The 17,924-nt window shown below is 40.5% G+C and overlaps 1 protein-coding gene across 1 annotated transcript in view; it reads right to left on the bottom strand.

Moving 5' to 3' along the window:
• The window catches only part of lrriq1 (leucine-rich repeats and IQ motif containing 1), a 38,838-nt gene continuing 20,914 nt past the window's right edge, over positions 1–17,924 (bottom strand). Inside the window, exons 17-32 of the mRNA XM_053319475.1 lie at positions 17,466–17,652; positions 15,905–16,030; positions 15,411–15,485; positions 14,266–14,399; positions 13,438–13,509; positions 13,215–13,303; positions 12,279–12,380; positions 11,371–11,380; positions 10,858–10,941; positions 9,802–9,977; positions 9,626–9,743; positions 6,308–6,411; positions 6,148–6,262; positions 5,218–5,278; positions 4,522–4,642; positions 1–134 (exon numbers count right to left, since the gene is read on the bottom strand). Coding sequence (XP_053175450.1) covers positions 1–134; positions 4,522–4,642; positions 5,218–5,278; positions 6,148–6,262; positions 6,308–6,411; positions 9,626–9,743; positions 9,802–9,977; positions 10,858–10,941; positions 11,371–11,380; positions 12,279–12,380; positions 13,215–13,303; positions 13,438–13,509; positions 14,266–14,399; positions 15,411–15,485; positions 15,905–16,030; positions 17,466–17,652 — 1,708 coding nt within the window. The remainder of the gene's footprint in view (positions 135–4,521; positions 4,643–5,217; positions 5,279–6,147; positions 6,263–6,307; positions 6,412–9,625; positions 9,744–9,801; positions 9,978–10,857; positions 10,942–11,370; positions 11,381–12,278; positions 12,381–13,214; positions 13,304–13,437; positions 13,510–14,265; positions 14,400–15,410; positions 15,486–15,904; positions 16,031–17,465; positions 17,653–17,924) is intronic.

Genomic DNA, 17,924 nt, shown 5'->3' on the forward strand with positions numbered 1-17,924 from the left:
TTACTTGCACACTTTGTCCCTCTTCTTTCCCCCTCCCCAGCCGCCACTCAGCTGGACAGGGTGGTCTCGAAAAGAGATGCGATCCTTTTTTGATGGAGCAGACGTGACTCGTTTAGGCGATAGGATCTCTTTTTCTGAAGAAAGAGCAACCAAGAAGAACAAGTTAATATTTCAATGTTAAATCCATCCAACTTAGGCTTTAAATGGTTATTCATTAGATTTGTGCATTATGTAAATCATATATTTGGACTCATGTGTCAATCAAAGTGTGTCCAGTACTGTGACGTGTTTTTAATGGATTTTTGCTGACCAGTTCTGCTTTACATTGGTTATCAATAATCATTATTATAAAATAGGTTTCTTGAAAAAGGACTACTTATAAAATGTTGCTGCTACCATCAGAAATGTAGTATATTAATTATTGTATACCCGAGGATTTTCCCTGGAATAACCAAACTTTGTGTCAATCAAAGTGAGGTGAGGTGCTTTTAATGGATTCATGGTGAGCAGGTCTGCTTTTATTTGTCTGTTTAGTCATTTAAATGGATGTTAATAACATGGTTTAACAATAATCAATATAACATTATAGGTTTCTGGAGAAAAGACTAGTTATGTAAAGTAAAGTAAAATGTTGCTGCTACTAGGGTTGCAAAGGGGTGGAAAATTTCCGGTAAATTTGCAGAAAGTTTCCGGTAAATTTCCATGGGAAGTTAAGCTGGGGAATTTTGGAAATATTCCAAATTGGAAACTTTCCATGGGAATTATGGGAATTTATGGGAATTAAATGGGAATTTATGGAAATGTATGGCAATTGAGGGTAATTTAGTGGAAAGGTATCATATCCAAGCAAAAATAATTGTTTAGTTATAAGCAAAATAATACAATTAAAACAGATACAATTAAAACAGATTTATTTATAAGTTGAACATGATCAAGTTGAACAATCAAACAGAACAAAAACATGAACGTGGAGTTAAATGTTACTCAAAAATGAACACAAAAACATCCCCCCAATCCAAAAGTCCCATTCAAAATGTTAAATAAATCTCTCCAAAAAAGTCAACATGCACATAAAAAATGCACAGTGCTTGTAGGGGGCGTGGTCTCAGTATGCAGAGTGCATGTAGGGGGCGTGGTCTCAGTAGCCCTGCAGTAAACAGTGTGCTACGTGAGCATGTGATAGCATAGATATTCAACTGTACTGGATGATATCTGGTAGTTTTAGTCAGGATTATGCTAAAATATTATTTTACACAACTATATTTAAGTTCCCTAATAAGAACATACCTTCAGTTTAGTAAATTCCCTGTTTATTCCCGTTAATTCCCATGGAAAGTTTCCAAGTTTGAAAATTCCCGGAATTTTGCAACCCTAGCTGCTACCATCAGAAATGTTCTACAGGGCATTAGCTTTATCACATATATGTTTGATTTTGTGCAATATATCCAATCCATCAGAATACACTTAAAATGTAATGAAACGTATACAATTGGAAATTTGCTCTCACTTAGTTGCTCTCAGTACACGCAAACGAGCCGATCGGCTTTGCATGATCGGCATATAATTGACAAAGCATTAGCTGAATGGAAAGAACATTCATTTCATGGTGGGTAACAAAACTCTTGTGGCTTTTCAATTGATTTCAACCAAACTGCCAGCACACACTGAGATTATTATCATATAGCAATAGGTTCAATTACAGCTTTTAACTTTAAATGTAAGTTAGTGCTGAAACAATCGACTAATTGGTCAATCCAACAGAAAATTATCAAAAATGTATCAAGCAACATTTCAAAAGCAATTGCTGGTTCTCTCTTCTGTGGATTTGCTGCTTTTCTCTGTTTTATATCATTGTGAATACAATATTTATGGGTTTTAGGCTAATGGTAAGACAAACCAAGCAATCCGAAGATGTCACCAGATGGCCTTTTGTGATATCAAAAGATAAGATTAATTAACTAAAATTAATCTTTATTGGCAGCCCTAGAATGAAGCATTAAAATAGTTACACAAAGCTTTCTGGATTCTTTATTGTTTTATATCTACTAATAAAAATGTATCATTACTTTAATATGAATATTTTCTACATCAAGGATGCAATTTAATCTTTAGTCTGAAAGATAACGTTTGTCTCTGATCTCTGTCTCGGTAGACTTGAGACGACGCTATATTAAATCTTCACAGTAAAAGACTTAAGTGTGAGTGAGGAGGTAAGGATCTGTGTTTGTGTGCTCTGTCAGTCAGGAGCGTTGTGTGCCATATCAGAGGCCCTTCCATTTCACCTGGGGATCAGTACAAAGCTTTTCAAACACACAGAACAAAGGCTGTGCTTGGAGCGGGCATGATGCATTCCACGTGTAGAGCCTAGGCCCGCAGTCTCCACGGCCGCCCCACACAGGGAGCCAAACAGCGGGGAGGGCTCTGGAGGAGGTGGGGGGGCCTGGGACGCATCACAGGTACCGACCCGGCTCCAAATACGTGCACAGCTGGCACACTGTATAGAATATCCATCTACTTACATTTGAACTGAAGTCATACCTAATCACACCTCTGTAGTTTTTGATTGAACTCATGTCCGTGGTTTAACACAGCGCAATTCCTCTCCTGATGGTTTGTGTAATGTAGTTTAAAGATAAACCACCAGCAGTCTTTTGTGTTTATTTTAAGAAACTTTAGTCCGGCTTTGGTGGCTGAATTTAGTTTATTAAAGACTTTTGTTCAATTATCTGTTCTAAATCAAAAACAGAGGGCAAAAAAAATTGATGCACATGTTGCTAATTTCAATGCAAGTTGTGCAGTCATGCTATTAAATGTAAGGAGATAAACAAATGGCCACACATTTGACCCAACCGCTGTGACCAAACAAATTGTTTTCGATCATTTACTCCTATTAAGGTTGAACAGCGGACAAAATTGAGGGAGCAGATATGCAACTTAAGTGGTTTCCTCTGCACATGTAATGAAAATATTTTGTGAGCCTGGAAACGCATTTTATGGCACCGTCCCAGCAAGTGGTGGGTATCGTGTTGCAGTAGGTTATTGAGTAGGTTATAGAGTATTCATGTAGTCTTTACTGCTATGGCAAACTCTGTGAACCCTCTAACTTTAAACCTTCACTTTGATGTATGTATGTCACTTCAGAGGCGAAGGAAATACAAGTTTTTGATAAATAAAGTTTGATTTATCTTTGAGTCATAATATTAAACTGACTCATATAGTCTGGCTAATATTTTAATCAATGAAGCTGAATTTGCCTAATTTCTTGATTTCGCTAAAAATAATCAATTTCCTCTGATATGATGAGTTTTTGATGATGTACTACTGAGACCATTAGATGCCCTTCCAAGTTTAAGAAATATCTAATTGGCCTTTTTTGTTAAAATGATCTTGCCTTAAACATACATTCATATTTCAATTTGCTCGAGACAATTACGATAAGCAGTGTTTTTATCGGTGAAGACAGAGAGGCTTTCTCTCTCTAAGCCGGGCTTCTGGAGAAGAACAACAGTCTGTCTGCTTAGCACGACAACACTCACTCCTGCTGCTGCTGCTGCTGCTGCTGCTTCACCTCGTGGATATAATTTTGAAATCATCATCGGAATCCAATTTGGCTTCGTTAACGGGGACAGGGCTCTCCTTCACTTGGATTCCTGAGCCTGTTTAAAGTGGTCATCTGCTGTCAGGCTGTCAGTAGCATCTTTGTCACTCAGACTCCTGAGCCCCCACTACTCCTGACAGAAGGGCCAGTCATTCTTTGCTGAAAGGACTGATTTTTTTTTTTTTTTTTTTTTTTTTTTCAGACTGCCCGTTTCCTGTCAGAGGAGAAATTCACGGCACTCTGTCCCCGGCCCGACCTTGTAGCTCCCCTCCCCTCCCAAAGCAGCCGACCGGTGGATTGAGTCTGGGCTGAATAAGCAGCGGCCTTTATCCCTGGCTCGGCTAACTCAGGTCTGTATGACCCGAAACCCACGGGTGCATGTGTGCAAACACGGAAACATCTGTACACACATGTACTCAACACACAGGTTTATACAGACGTGCACACACACAGGTATGCACACAAGCCCCTCTGATGTTATGAATATGTAGGAACAACTGTAGAAGTAGTCAGAGTTTCAGCAATTGGCTAATTACAAGTACATAAAGGAATATTAATGTATGCTAGCTTAGATATTGTGTTGAGCCAGAACTGTGTTTTTGCTGTTTAATTTATAAATCATATGTGAGTATTTTTATGTTACTCTTGAGTTTATCTTCGTCTATCATTGCAATAATTTGAAGAAAATAGTTCTCAATTTTAAGAGTCTAAGGAAAACAAACAGCAGAATCTGATGAGTAAATTTCTCTAAAATTAAACATAAGCAACAAACTGTTTTTGTGAGTAAAAATTAAAAAGACTCAGTCACACAGTTTACTTCAGGTGTTGTTGATTCCTATGTTTGAGAGTTTATTTAAAAAATATATATATGTTTTTATAGGAACAAGGTGAGTTTGTGTAGAAAAACGGCTGAGAAGACTCACTTGCATGACCCAAAGAGTTTCTGCGAGGATAATTGTTCTCTTTGCAAGGCTGGGCAGCTAAACTGTTGTTGGCCCACAATCCACTGGCGTGATGTAGAGGTTCTGTGTATCCTGGTTCAGCCTGCACGCACCACACACACACACACACACACACACAAATGAGGCCCAACGTGACACGTCTCACGCAAGCAGTCCAACATTTTGAAAAACATTCAACAACCAGCGGCTCTGCAGTCTGAACATATCTAAGAAACAGGAGGAAGGGGGCGGCTCCTCTTGCCAGTGATCATAACTCAAACTGCTCTATAACAGTACACGGAGACCAGCAGTTTCTGACTTCAAAGACCTCACGAGCATCAGTATCGTTCTCAGGTCCAGGCACACTGCTGAAAAGTGACACTGGGATTTCTGCAAGTGAAATGAAGAAATTGCAGCCAGTTGATCCAATTGAAAGTGTCACTGTGGAGCTTACCCTCAGACTCACCTCCCCCCCTTCTCTTCTTTAAATTGAAGCTGATGAGCCAGGCCCCAGGAGAGGGAACCCACAGTGTGGGACATGACTCTGACTGCTGAATGTAAATACTGCATACCTCCACATACATGCAACTGCCCCCCACGAAAGATTCAAATCAAGATTCACTGTCGTTCAATGAAGTGAGTGGACTGCAGAGGAAAGCGGGAGGGGACTGTACTCACCACAAGCTGCACTCTGCCTCCATTCAGAATATCTGAGCTGATCTCCGGTAAGAAATGCTCGCTGAGGATAAGACAGAAAAAAAAATGTACAAACATATGGGTTATTAGTGCTCTGCGTATTTCAGAAGAATTCAGCAGTTTCCCCTCTTCACTTCTGTGCAATTACCTCTGACATGTCATAAAATAAACACAGATTCCACTCATGATAATCTTGATGTCTGTTTGTTGGGTAGGTTAGGAGTTAGCACAGGATAGCCCAAATGCTCACTGCCAATACCCATTTCACATTTCAGAGTCAGATCTGCCTCTTCTTACATTTTGGTGATACATTGCCCTTCTGCTTTAACACAAGCACAGAAATCAGCTCTGTACAGAAGATATGGTTTCAGCACTTAGCACAATTAACCAGCTTGATAGAAATAAAAGCCATGGCAATGTTTTATTAATTAAAATCAGTTCTAGCTGTGAATTTATCATTGATTTCTCTAAAATCCCATCATTCACTACTGTAAAACTGCTGATGAAAGAATAAAAATGTTGGAAACAAAATGAAACCTTGATCCAAAACAAGAAAAGATGTATTTTCTTACATACTGCACCTTCAGGGGTCTCTAGCCATGCAGATAGTTTGGGTTTTATTTGGCCCGGTTGTGAGATAGCTGCCTCGGGGATTTCTGCTGCTACACCAATACTATGACGGTGAATGGAATTTTGTTTGTGGTGCTCACAGCACTGCAAATTTTCATTTAGAAAGTTCAATGTGCCTTTCCAAAAACAATGTCTCAGTTGTACTATTAATCCAGAGACCTCAGTGTGAAATCTCACAGAGACTGATATCTCACCAACAGATTGTCTACATGGCTAGATCTTGTTAGGGGTAAATTAGAGGATAGTTTCTTTGCATAATACCTACAATCCAGTACTGCTCACCTCTCTGAGTCCCTGTCAGACTGAGCAGCTTGGGTGTGCAGCCACTCCTGAGCTCGTTCCTGCCTCACTTGCTCATTCCTCTCTTCTTGCGGAAGGCCCAGCTCAGCTTCACGAACTGCACTCGACAGAAAATAAACGTCACAGGCGATTATTTTTATACCTCCAGCTCCTCTTGTCGATTGAATAACATTCTTGATGACAATGGCGGCAAAGAAAAGAGAAATTAGTGAGCTGCCTAAATGTTGGGGAGAAGGTGGGATGTTTCTAAAATGACAGGAGACATAATGAGAACTGCAGTGAAGTGTTAACAGATGCTCACCAGTGTGCAAGCTTAACAAATAAACAGGTTACGGGCCTAATCTGTGACAACGTTTGACATGTTTCACTGTAATTACAGTGGGCCAGAGTTCCCAGCACTGAGGGAGATCTGTGGTCAAAGCTCCCTGTGTTTATATTGGGATTAAGGTGGTGTATTTGTTTGGAGGACTCAGGGGTATTGTTATAATACATCCAAAGTTGCTGAAAGATGCAACAAGAGAGGCTCTGCTTTTTTCCAACAATTGTGGGGGTTTGTGGTTCTCGGTAAAATTGAATCAAAGCAATGTTACAACAGTTTGTTAAAGAGAGAAATCTGAAAGGCTGCTGATTTATGAGTTATGTCGAAATCCCATAATAAGGTTGTAATTCAAAGTAAACATTTATGTTGCGCTGACAGTAATGCTGCCGTAGATGGGTGAAAACTGATGAATTTTGACAGCCCAATGCTGGAACTAATGATGCATTTATTTAAGCCATTTACTTGCTTTTGCTGAGTTGTAAAAAGGAGAGAAAAGCTTTACAGTTTTCATGGGTTAATTGAGTAGCCCCACTAAAAATGTCAAGTGATAAATGCTTCCCCCCGGGGCAGCAAAGGCCAGGAAATGGCCACTCGCACTTACCAAAGCTGAAAATACAGAGAGGCGAAGCATGGGCAGTCCTGAAAAACACTAATGTCCATGTTCATATACTTATTATATCACTGTATCAACCAAACAAGACGTCTCTACTGTCTTTTACGGTTTTTATATGTCACTTATATTGAAATCAAATTGCTTGGAAGTGAATGCACATCATAGCATAGCATGGGATTGGTGTGATACAAAATGAGTCCCATGAAAAAAATGATGTTGGACTTCAGTAGCAAGGAGAAAATCTCCTCTCCCTTTTCCCCTCTGAACCTTCCACTAAAACCCCCTCCTGACCCCCAAAACCTCCTGAATCCCCCTCCAGTACTCCTCCAGGACATCAGGAGGGGGCCTGTAGGAGTCACGCCTGTTAAGAGGGGCTCTTAAGCACATTAAGCAAGCTCGTCTCTACTGAGGAGGGAAAAACTCTGACTTAATATCAGAGAGTTGAGGAGTAGGAGGGGAGGGTGGAGGCTTTGGCCCGCAGCAAACCAAAGCTAAAGGAGAGACATGATGCTGGCACTTTGGAGCCTCCTCCCCTCCAACCTCACTGCAGAAACAAACAACACAGAGTCAGGCAACAGAGACTAATGTGGACCCTAATAAGAAACGAAATAGTGTCATGAATGTGCCAACTATCATCGATTTGAGTAATATTACATAGTTCTCTTTTCCTTTGTAGTTTATTACAACTTGGATCTAATTTGTTATGATGCCCTTGTAAAATAATTGCTGGGATCTGGGAACATAGCAACATTGCTACAACAATGTCAAATGGAGCAAGAAACATGTGATTGTAAAAAAGTCAACAATTTTTCCAGATCATCAAAACCATTTTATTTAGTGGTACAAAAATGAGCACACACACAATGTTGGAAATGTTGCACACACACACACACACACACACACACACACACACACACACACACACACACACACACACACACACACACACACACAATGTTGGAAAACTGAAAGTGCAGTAGGTCAAAGTTGAACTAAAAAGGCAATCTGTGAGAGACGTTTACAGACAGAAGACAGCCAGTTCAGGTAACTCAGTGTTGTCCAACCACATCTAAAAGGCCAAAGAGTTTATTCTTGGTTATATCGGTCAATCTCAAAAGCTGCATGCTGTCATAGAAAGAGGCGAGATGCAATGAATCATACAATTGAGGATAATTGTGCACATTTTGGAGTCTCTCCTTAAAGGCATTAGCACTGTTGTACTTGGGTGACCATAACAAAAAATTGATGTAAGTAGTCATGTAAAGAATGAAAGAAGAGAGCTGGAGGGAGACATACCTGCAAATGCCAAGTTGTGTGGCAATTATTGTCAGATTGTCTACTTCCGAAAAAAGTTTACCAGTCTAAAATTGTTTACCCTTCATCTCTGTTTTCATTAAGACCAAAAATGTAATGCAGCGAAACTATTCTTTACATTTAGGACCTGTGCATTTCACAAGTCTGGATACACTTTCTCGTTCAAATGAATGATGTCCAAACTTTTGACTGGCACTATAAGTAAAAAACTGTTTGAAAGGAAAACATTTCAAAGCTGGGTCATTTTAACGGTCAGCACTCAGAGACTTGCATCTTTCCAATTAGTTCATGAAGACTTGTTCTCAACCTGGCCTTGAAGACTCTGAGCTTGACTTTTGAGTTTTTCTGACAGACTTGAGACTTTACCCAAAAACAGCTATGTTAAATGTTAACCTTGTCTATATGCCATTTCGTTGTAAAAAAAAAAAAACAGCAATGCAGGATTTTATTTTAGTTGGATGTGTGTCCTCATGAATGACTCAGATTGCTGCCACACTGCACCATGGCTCTGGATGTTTCTTCCTTAAAGCGTGCCAGTGCATCTCAAACATATACAATGAAGAGAGCTCCACTGCTCGAGATAAATAGAAGCGCTGAGATTACAGGGGGTGAAATTGAATGCATATGAATGGTGGTAAATAGTCCTATGTTAAGTTATTTTGGATGATAGATGATAAACAAGATGATTGTGTTTCAGTTGGACTTTGTAGATGACTTGAAGTGTGAAATCGAGTTAAGTGCTCAGGAGGCAGGGGTTCCAGCCTGAAATAAAAATATATACCCTCTTGTCCCTCTGACATGAGGACGGATGTTTGGTGGGGTTGGATCTCAGTTTGGATGGAAGAAGGAGGCTGGAAAAATGTGTGTGCCTGGGGGGGTTGAGTAGAAGGCGGTGGAAAGTAAGAGGAGAAACAAGGAGGAATGCTTGAAGGCATACAACATCTTCAACATCTGCGGCACCCGGACACTTGACAATACAAATCGTCTAAAAAATGGGAAGTGTATTTCTGTAATTTTTTGCCTTTAGAATAAAATGTCTTGCGGTTCTCCTCCATTCTCTCCTTCTCTGTCTCTCTCTCTCTGGGTATGTAAACTGATACCCATTTCAAGTGGGTTACTCATGTCCAGCACATCCACACAAAGAGACCGGATAAAATAAACACGCCGCGTCGGATATCTTGGAAAGAATCTGTCATGGGTTTGGGGCTAATCACCTCCAGAAGGGGCTTGACTCAAAGCCTGAAACGTTAGCCCCTGCCGGGGAGCGCTGGCTGGGCCGGGCTGGGCTGGCTACGCCCCGGGCACTGGGGATGGATCCGGAGGAGGGGGTGCCTTCCACAGGTCAAGACCAGGGGAGCAAGAGGGGTGTCTAGCCTGAGCCCATTTTTACGAAGGCCCAAAATCACAGCACCGAGCGCCAGTTCTCGACACATCATCGCTGTTGCCGCCATCGCCACTGCCTCATAGTCACCCTGTAAAAAGGCAGCGGGAGTCGTCTCCTCAAGCACCGAACTGGTTAGGGTTACGCATTTTACAGGATTCTTCTCAGTCGGATCAGAAAACCGACTGAGGACACAGGGTATTAAGGAGTGAGGCAATGGTGATGTACGAACTAATCACCCCCGTTACTTTCTCAGCTGATATAGCTGCTTCACTTCATTGCTTGAGAACACCAGTACTACTTGATTAATTATCAAGACAAGGGTGGAGGGGAGAGATAAGGATTATTGGAAAGAAACAGAGCTGGAAATATTGTTGTAATGTAATAGGTCATTTGGATGCAAACGATCCTCAATTGCCAGTTGGCTCAGAGCTTATCCACGGCTATATTGTTCTTACACACAATCTGCTCCTAGTGTCAAGACTCTCAGTACTGGAGAGTTGACATATTACACCTGAAGTTCAAATTTTAACATCTGATAACATAATGATTTTGTCACAGTCAGTCATACAACAAGTGTATATTTTTCATGTTACAATTACATTGTTGGCAGAGAAATTGGAAGTGTCAAAACTCCAGCTGTCCACCCATATGTTTGTATATTTTCTAGGTGGTAAATCTATCCATCATTTAAAAAAATGAAAGAGCCTGTTAAGGTCGCCGATTTATTGGCTACTGACAAATAAATTCAATTTCTTTCAAATCACTGAATTAAGTTGTTGCTTGATCTTGACTGCACAGAGGTGAATCATAAGATCTAGCTTTAATGAAAACAAGGGGACTCCTTCACAACTATTCAACAAACAAATCACTAAAGCGTTCCACCCAAAAGAGCTAAAGTGAGACTAAAAACATCCCAGTGTTGCTTTATTTTTTTTTTAAACTGTAACATAAAATGACAGGCAAACATATTGTATTTCCCCACAGCTAATTAAGGGGTATTTCATGCTTATGGCAGCATTGGACTTGGACCAAAGAGAGAGAGAGACCAGTCACTTCACTGACTGTTGGCAAACACAGTTGTTGCAGCGTCTCTCTGACTGCTGGATGACTGTGAGCATCGTGGTCTCTAGATGTGAGGCCTTGACCCTGAAGGGTGGGGGTGAGCGCAGAGGAAAAGATGGAGACAGGCCCTCATGATAAAAGTGAACTTCCCTCATCCTCCCTCCTGCCTTCCCTCCAGCTTTTCCCTCCCTTTTAAGTCTGGCTGTGAATGTCATGATGCCAAATCATCTCTCCACCTCAGGGCAGGGCAAGAGGCCATGACAGAAAATGATGGAGAGAAAATGTGCCTTTCCTCAAACTACGTAGATTGTAACTATTCTTCACGGTAAGGAAAAAGTTTAAATTTGATAAGATGTGAAAAGATGACACCTGTTTGGCTCCATAAAACCACATATACAGAGACATAAGCACAGATACATGGTTGAGGGTTTTTTACATTTTGGGACTGACAAAGTACTAACAACTGGAAAAACTGGCATGGCCCATTTTCAAAGGGGTCCCTTGACCTCTCACTTCAAGATATCTGAATGGAAATGGGTTAAGCAAGGACCCACAACTCTCCCCTTTACAGGTACATGCAGTATAAATTATGTTTGCCTATTATAAAAATGCTGTATTTGAATATTCCTGTATACCAGGGTCCCTAAACAGCCTTGGAATTGCATTAATTGGATATGACTGGAAAGCTGAGACTCGTGTGGATTCAGTGAGCCCAATTATATTCACCATAGGAGCCATTTCATTGTTGTGAGACCATTTTTTGGATAATCACAGCTTCATTAAACTTGACAACCACAAACTAGAGACCCGTGGTATTCAGAGGACATATGGCCTTTCTAGGTATATTCCTGCGGCATATTGACAATAAGGGCTAAAAAAAGAAATTCTTACAGAAATCTCCAAAGTTCAAAAGTTTCTGATATCAAATCACTGCATGAATTTTTCTTTCTTATTCCAAGGTCTTGGTGTCTTAATGTGGTATTTTGGTGGTATTTTCCATCACTTTTATCAAATTTCAAGTGGTTACATTTTGACCAAGTCTGTGTAACAGATGGTATAAACCCAAAAATTGTTGCAACAACTTATAAGACATAATTGAGCATGGGAAGAGCTATTATATACTGTACTTCCATCATAATGTTCTAAGCCCTGAAAATTTGAATAGGCACCTAACCAATTATGTTTATTAGAAATTTATGACGTGATCTTGTCACAGAGCGCAGAGCTGCATCTTAAATTAATCTTCATGTTCCCAGGTTTCAGATGATGTATACTACTTCTATGTGGCATACACTGTTGCCCTTTTATCACCCCTTAAAGATCCCTTGTTCTCAAAAACAGGTCTTTTTAAGGAGGGAAAAATTGAAAAACTAAATGTACATATTTTACAACAGGGCTATCAAATGTATAGCAAGTCTTACCTTTTATATAGTTCCTGTTGCGGGGTGCAGGTCTGTGTCGTGCCTCCACTGGATCCAGCTGGTAAGTGCATTTTCTAAACAAGGCTAGCTGGACGGCGGGATCTACATTGTAGCAGAGAAAGAGTAAAAGAGGGTCAAAGAAGGACAAGGCTGCTCTAAAACCAGAAGCAGAAAACCACAACCTAACATTCGGAAAATATTAGAACAGCGCTCTGGTTCCACTGAGGCAGATGCCATTAGAAGTTACAGTCGACATAGACCTGTGTGTCCGTGGAGCAAGATGACAAGGGCCTCGCTATTGGAATCATGCATTTGCAATTCTGATCAAAGAGCAGCCTCCCTCTACATGACTGTGGCATGATAACCGTGGCAGGACTACTGTTTCTTGGAGCAGAGCGGAGGTGAGGTCACCTTTAACTGCAGCCGCACACTCAACCACTACAATGAAATGGAATGAAAGTCATCGCAGGATGACATGTCAAGAGGTTTCTGGGCAATCGTTATTTCCTTTGCAGGCTCTCAAACAAAGTCCAATAAGAGGCGACAGGGCCTGGCTTCTGCTGTCTGTTATGGCTCGTTAATGTACACGAGGTGGAAAGGTTTCGCTGCTGTCGTAGCACGGCTCAAGGAACAAAGACAGGAATGTAGAGAGAAACAAAAATTAGTTTGGATTTTTTCCCTTTTAGAAGATGGATTTGTGCCCTCACAGCAGTTTCTTCTTGTTGGGGATATTTGGAGACAGGAAGAATAAAAAAAATGTCCAGGTGTACTGAACAAAGAAAGCTTTGTAGTTGGGGTGATTTCAGAAATAAACCATGAGAGCTTCTGATCTGCTTTCATAACTGTCATATATCATCATTTTAAAAACAATCATGTCTAATAATGATTCAGTGTGTGTTCAATATCTTCTATCTGTTCTGTTCTGCAAACACTCACCCACATGTTTCCTCTGCTGCTGCTTCTTCGACTTCATCTTCTGAGCTCTCTTAAGCATCTGAAGAGCTGTGTGGCTATCAGTGAAGCCCCTGAAGAAAGATGTGTCACCCAGGACAATTACACTTCATAACTACACACATACACACACACACACACACACACACACTGATGGGTATTAAAGGGTCATCATGAAGACACAGCATACGATAAGATGATGATTTACCATTCTTCAAGTATCTTTTCTGATCTTTTGGAGAGGCCGCTGAGCATAGAGGTTGAAGCAGGGGATTTGCTTCTGAAATTACAACAGTCACAACAGCAGAAATCGTATTAGCAGGTTATCAATGACGAGGATGTGAAGTTATTATCAGACGAGAGGAAAGAAAAACTCTTTATTGTATCCTATTGATTTCAGTAAAACAACAGTCTTCAAGTGTTGGCAGCTGAAGGTTGCAGCCTTAAGTGGTTTTAAGTGGGTTTCTTAAAAGGTTCATTATCTATGACTGTAATATAGATGATGTTGATTCAACCATTACACAAGTATGCTGAATATGTGCATAATCAAGACAAGAATAGTCATGATTCTCACTTCAAAACTTTATCAGGCTGTCCATTTATATCCAAGCCAATGGACAGTGTTCATTTCCTGTCCATGTTTTTTTGGTATTACCTCTTTGATTTGTGTTCTTAATGTTGAATTTTTCATGTTATTTAGTTGTTTTTTATTAGCATGAGCGAATACTTAAATGACAACATAAAATCTTATTATGTCTTTCTTGGTAATTTGCTTTGGATACAATGCCAATCTCAATAAAGGTACAGTAGGCTCAAAGTGAGAGCATGAGGAACCCAGTTAGGAAGCCTGACTGTCACTTACTGTATATTCAACAGTTTTATATAGCAACATCTAGCTTTGTGCAGACTCACACTCATGTAGCATTATTGTGATGTCAGCAATAAAACACATTGATAAACATTGTTTCCTATTTAAAGCATAAATAGAAATTAAGTAGAGTATAACCAACATGTGCAAAACAGTTACGTGTGCTACCTATCAGAGCTCTCTGGGGAAACTCTCTGCCCAGCGGAGTCCCCCTGTTCCCCGGCCAACCAGGCCTGTTTGGGTCTCCATACAGGTGGTGGTGGAAGTATGTACTGGGAGGCTTCAGGAAGGGGCCCAGGAGGCTGAAAAACAAACATGAATTAGAGTAAGGAATATTTTTCTGCTCATATCACTTAGTTTGTGTAGATTTTGTCAGTTTGTTTTTTATAGAATAAGCAAACAAAAGCTAATACATACAGTAGCTTAAAAAAAATCTAAAATTTGTATATTTAGTTATTCTGATCCACAACAGTAGAGTAAAATATTGAGCAATTTGGGTAGTACTTTATTAATAGTTTTTAATTTAACTAAGTGGTTCTTTATATTGTATATTTCAACTTAATAAACGTCTGTCTCTCTAAAGTTTTCAAGTGTTCAGACGGCTGTGATGCTGCGGCTCCAAATGGAAAAATACAGTTTAGTCTCTGTTTAGATAAAATACAGTCCTCAATATACCTTAGGGGAAATGAAATATAACCTATACAATAATGCCCAGTCACACTTAACTCAAGTGTGTGTTTTCATTTTAAGTATTTGTCTGACACCTTTAACCAGAGCGAGTTTTCACACCCAAGGAATGCTCATATTTAAGTCAAACTAACAGCTTAATTACTCTCCAGATCCCATTTTCTCTTTGTGGAAGCGCTAAATTGTTCATCCCCGCCTTTGATGTGTACCTCAGCGTCAACACACAGGCCGGCCACGACAGCAGCTGCACCCCATCAGCTGTCCTGAACCGGCTACTATGATGTACAGCGCTGAGCACGCTCCAAAGAAAAGATCCAACGAGAGGTAAATGAAGGGAAAAAAAACAGGACGACAGTCCACCAGCATGAAAAATGACATCTGCTGATACTGAGCAACATTCAGGCCCCTAGAAAATAATCTTGTTTTTCAAGAGAATAAATTTAAAGATCAATCAGGGAGAGTCAGACAAAACCTGAAGGAGATGATAACTACGATTTAAAAAAAAGGACAGGACAAACAAATAACTCATTAACACCACACAGGGGCTAAATCCCAAAATTTACTTGACACATTTACTGTGTTACCAGCCCACCAGGTTTTACCAAAATGTCCCAGGACAGCTTTACCTGCTCTGACACAGAGTAACATCTGGGAGGTGAGTCCTCAGAGATCGGTAATGTCCAGTCTTTGTCCAGCGCTCCCTGTTTGAAATTAAAAGTTTATTTTAACAAATGTATTTCTTGACAGGAACAGAGAAGCAACAACAGAAACACGTGTCTTCAGAAACACATACATACACTTTACAATGAAGGGAGAGTCAAGATCAGGTTATAATGATAGTTCCTGTTTATTTTGTGTGTCTTCGTGTCTATAGGTTTACAGATGGTGTGATATGTTTGGTTTAGCATCCTCTTAACAGCTGTTTTTTGTGTGTGTGTGTTTCAGTGTATCTAAGCAGATCTGTGTGGATTTGTGTGTGTACAGAGAGTCCTGTGGGTAAGAAAATGTGAGTTTACGCATCTCTGCTTAGACCCACATGCACGTTTGTGTGTCTGATGGGAAATGGGGTGGAGCACTACTGAACCATGAAAGTGAGGAACACATGAACTTGTGTACATACCTCATCATAGACAAATTCATCTATGTCTACCTCCTCAAAGGTGTCATCCTCTCTGGTGCTGGGGCATGTGACAGCAGCAAGAGCAGATGTGAGCCTCCTCCTCAAAGTGAAGCCCCTCCAGAATGCCTGAAGGTACCCAAAGAAAAAAATGGTACAAAACTCTCCATGAATCACGGGGCAAACGTAAATATTGTGTGTTATCCCATTAGAGAGATAAAACATGTTAACCTCTCTTTTAATTGCTGAGTGTTCTGCTGTCTGAACTCTGCATGACTCCGGGCTGCTCCGAGACAAATGGAGCTCCAGTGTGCCTCTAAATCCTCCAATTCCCAATGGACCGGGGGGGCGGGGGGGTGGAGGGGCACACTTCACTTCAAGTTCAGCCGAACACGAATCCTAGAACTCTTACTACCGCATTTCTATGGAATCTGATTAATCACTCCATACCTCCCCAACACGCGCACATACACACACACACACACACCTCCACCCCAACCGTCCACACCACCGCCCCCCCCACCTCTACTTTGGAGAGCCCTAAAGGACTCATCAAACACTTTTTGTGTTGAAAAGAGATTTGGGAGCAGTGTTGAGTAGCATGTTTTTCAGAACAGCAGCTTAGACCTCTATGCAGGGGATTAGCCGGGTAAGCTTTGATAGCACGTATGAGGCCTGAAGATGGATGTTCAAGGGTGAAAAATGGACACTTTCACATATCTGCCTTCAGACTGTATTATCAGCCTTCAGTCACAATAATACAGTCCTTAATTACATATTACCAAGTTAACAAGCCGTCTCTTGTCTTTGCTGAAAAAGCTATTTAAGTTTGAAACTAGAAGGTACATTAATAGTTCTATTGGGATTTGTGCTGATATGATTAGTAGATTAATTGAGCGGAAAATTAAATTGGTCAGCAAATTTCATAATTGAGTATTCATTGAACTGATTTATGGAGCAAAGATGACCAACATTCACCCATTCCAGCTCCTCAAATGTGAGCATTTACTGCTTCATTCTTTTTTCCCCTCATTGTAAACATGATATCTTTCAGTTGGTAATTTTTTTCTATTTCATGACATTCAATAGATGCATAGATTCACCTATACATCCATGAACATAGTGGACATAATGATCTAGAGGATAGTTCAACTGAACTGGACTAAAACATAATTATTATCAGATACTATATCCTAAATACTGTAGTCACAAATAGCCAGAACATTGTAGCTAATGCTGTCTCAGTCTGGCTGAAGCTCTGGAAGAACCTGTTACTGCAGCGTGGAAAGAGGGAAAATACTCTAAATTTGTATCTTTAAAAAAATCCAACTGCATTTGCACTAAAGTAAGGTAATAAATGTGTCCTTTAAAAATAGCATAAGAGGAAAACTGGAAAAAATGGAAAAACTTGGCAAATGCAAAAAAAGTACATGTGACCTACATGGTTTGAAAATTGTAGCCCCTTAATTATAACGCAACACCTCTTGTTGGATAGAACCTTTTGTACAGTAAGTGTAGATTACAAAAAATGGCCAAATGTTTTACAAGGTCTCAGCCGCGTTACCTGGATGACAGTTGCTGCATGATCGCGGCCAACAACGTTCCACTCATTACAGGAAGGTCCTGACTTTGGCTTTCCACCACCTCCTCCTTTTCCTCCTCCCTTTTTTTCAGCTGTGGGGGGGCTGATGATGTTCCCACATTTCTGTCTGTATTTCCTCCACTGCTGCTGAATCACAACTGCTGCTGTGCTGCTCCAAAACAGACACACACACACACACACACACACACACACACACACACACACACACACACACACACACACACACACACACACACACACACACACACACACACACACACACACACAAACACACAAACATACCCAGGCACACAACATGAGGGATATACATGATGTCATAGCACCTTCATCTTTCAAAACATGAATTTATGTCCGAGCAGACATCTGGAGAGGAAAACTCTGGAGAATTTAGGCCTGTCCAGAGCCACCCTTCATATTAAA

Source organism: Scomber japonicus, chromosome 5, assembly GCF_027409825.1.
Source record: "Scomber japonicus isolate fScoJap1 chromosome 5, fScoJap1.pri, whole genome shotgun sequence".
Taxonomy (NCBI): domain Eukaryota; kingdom Metazoa; phylum Chordata; class Actinopteri; order Scombriformes; family Scombridae; genus Scomber; species Scomber japonicus.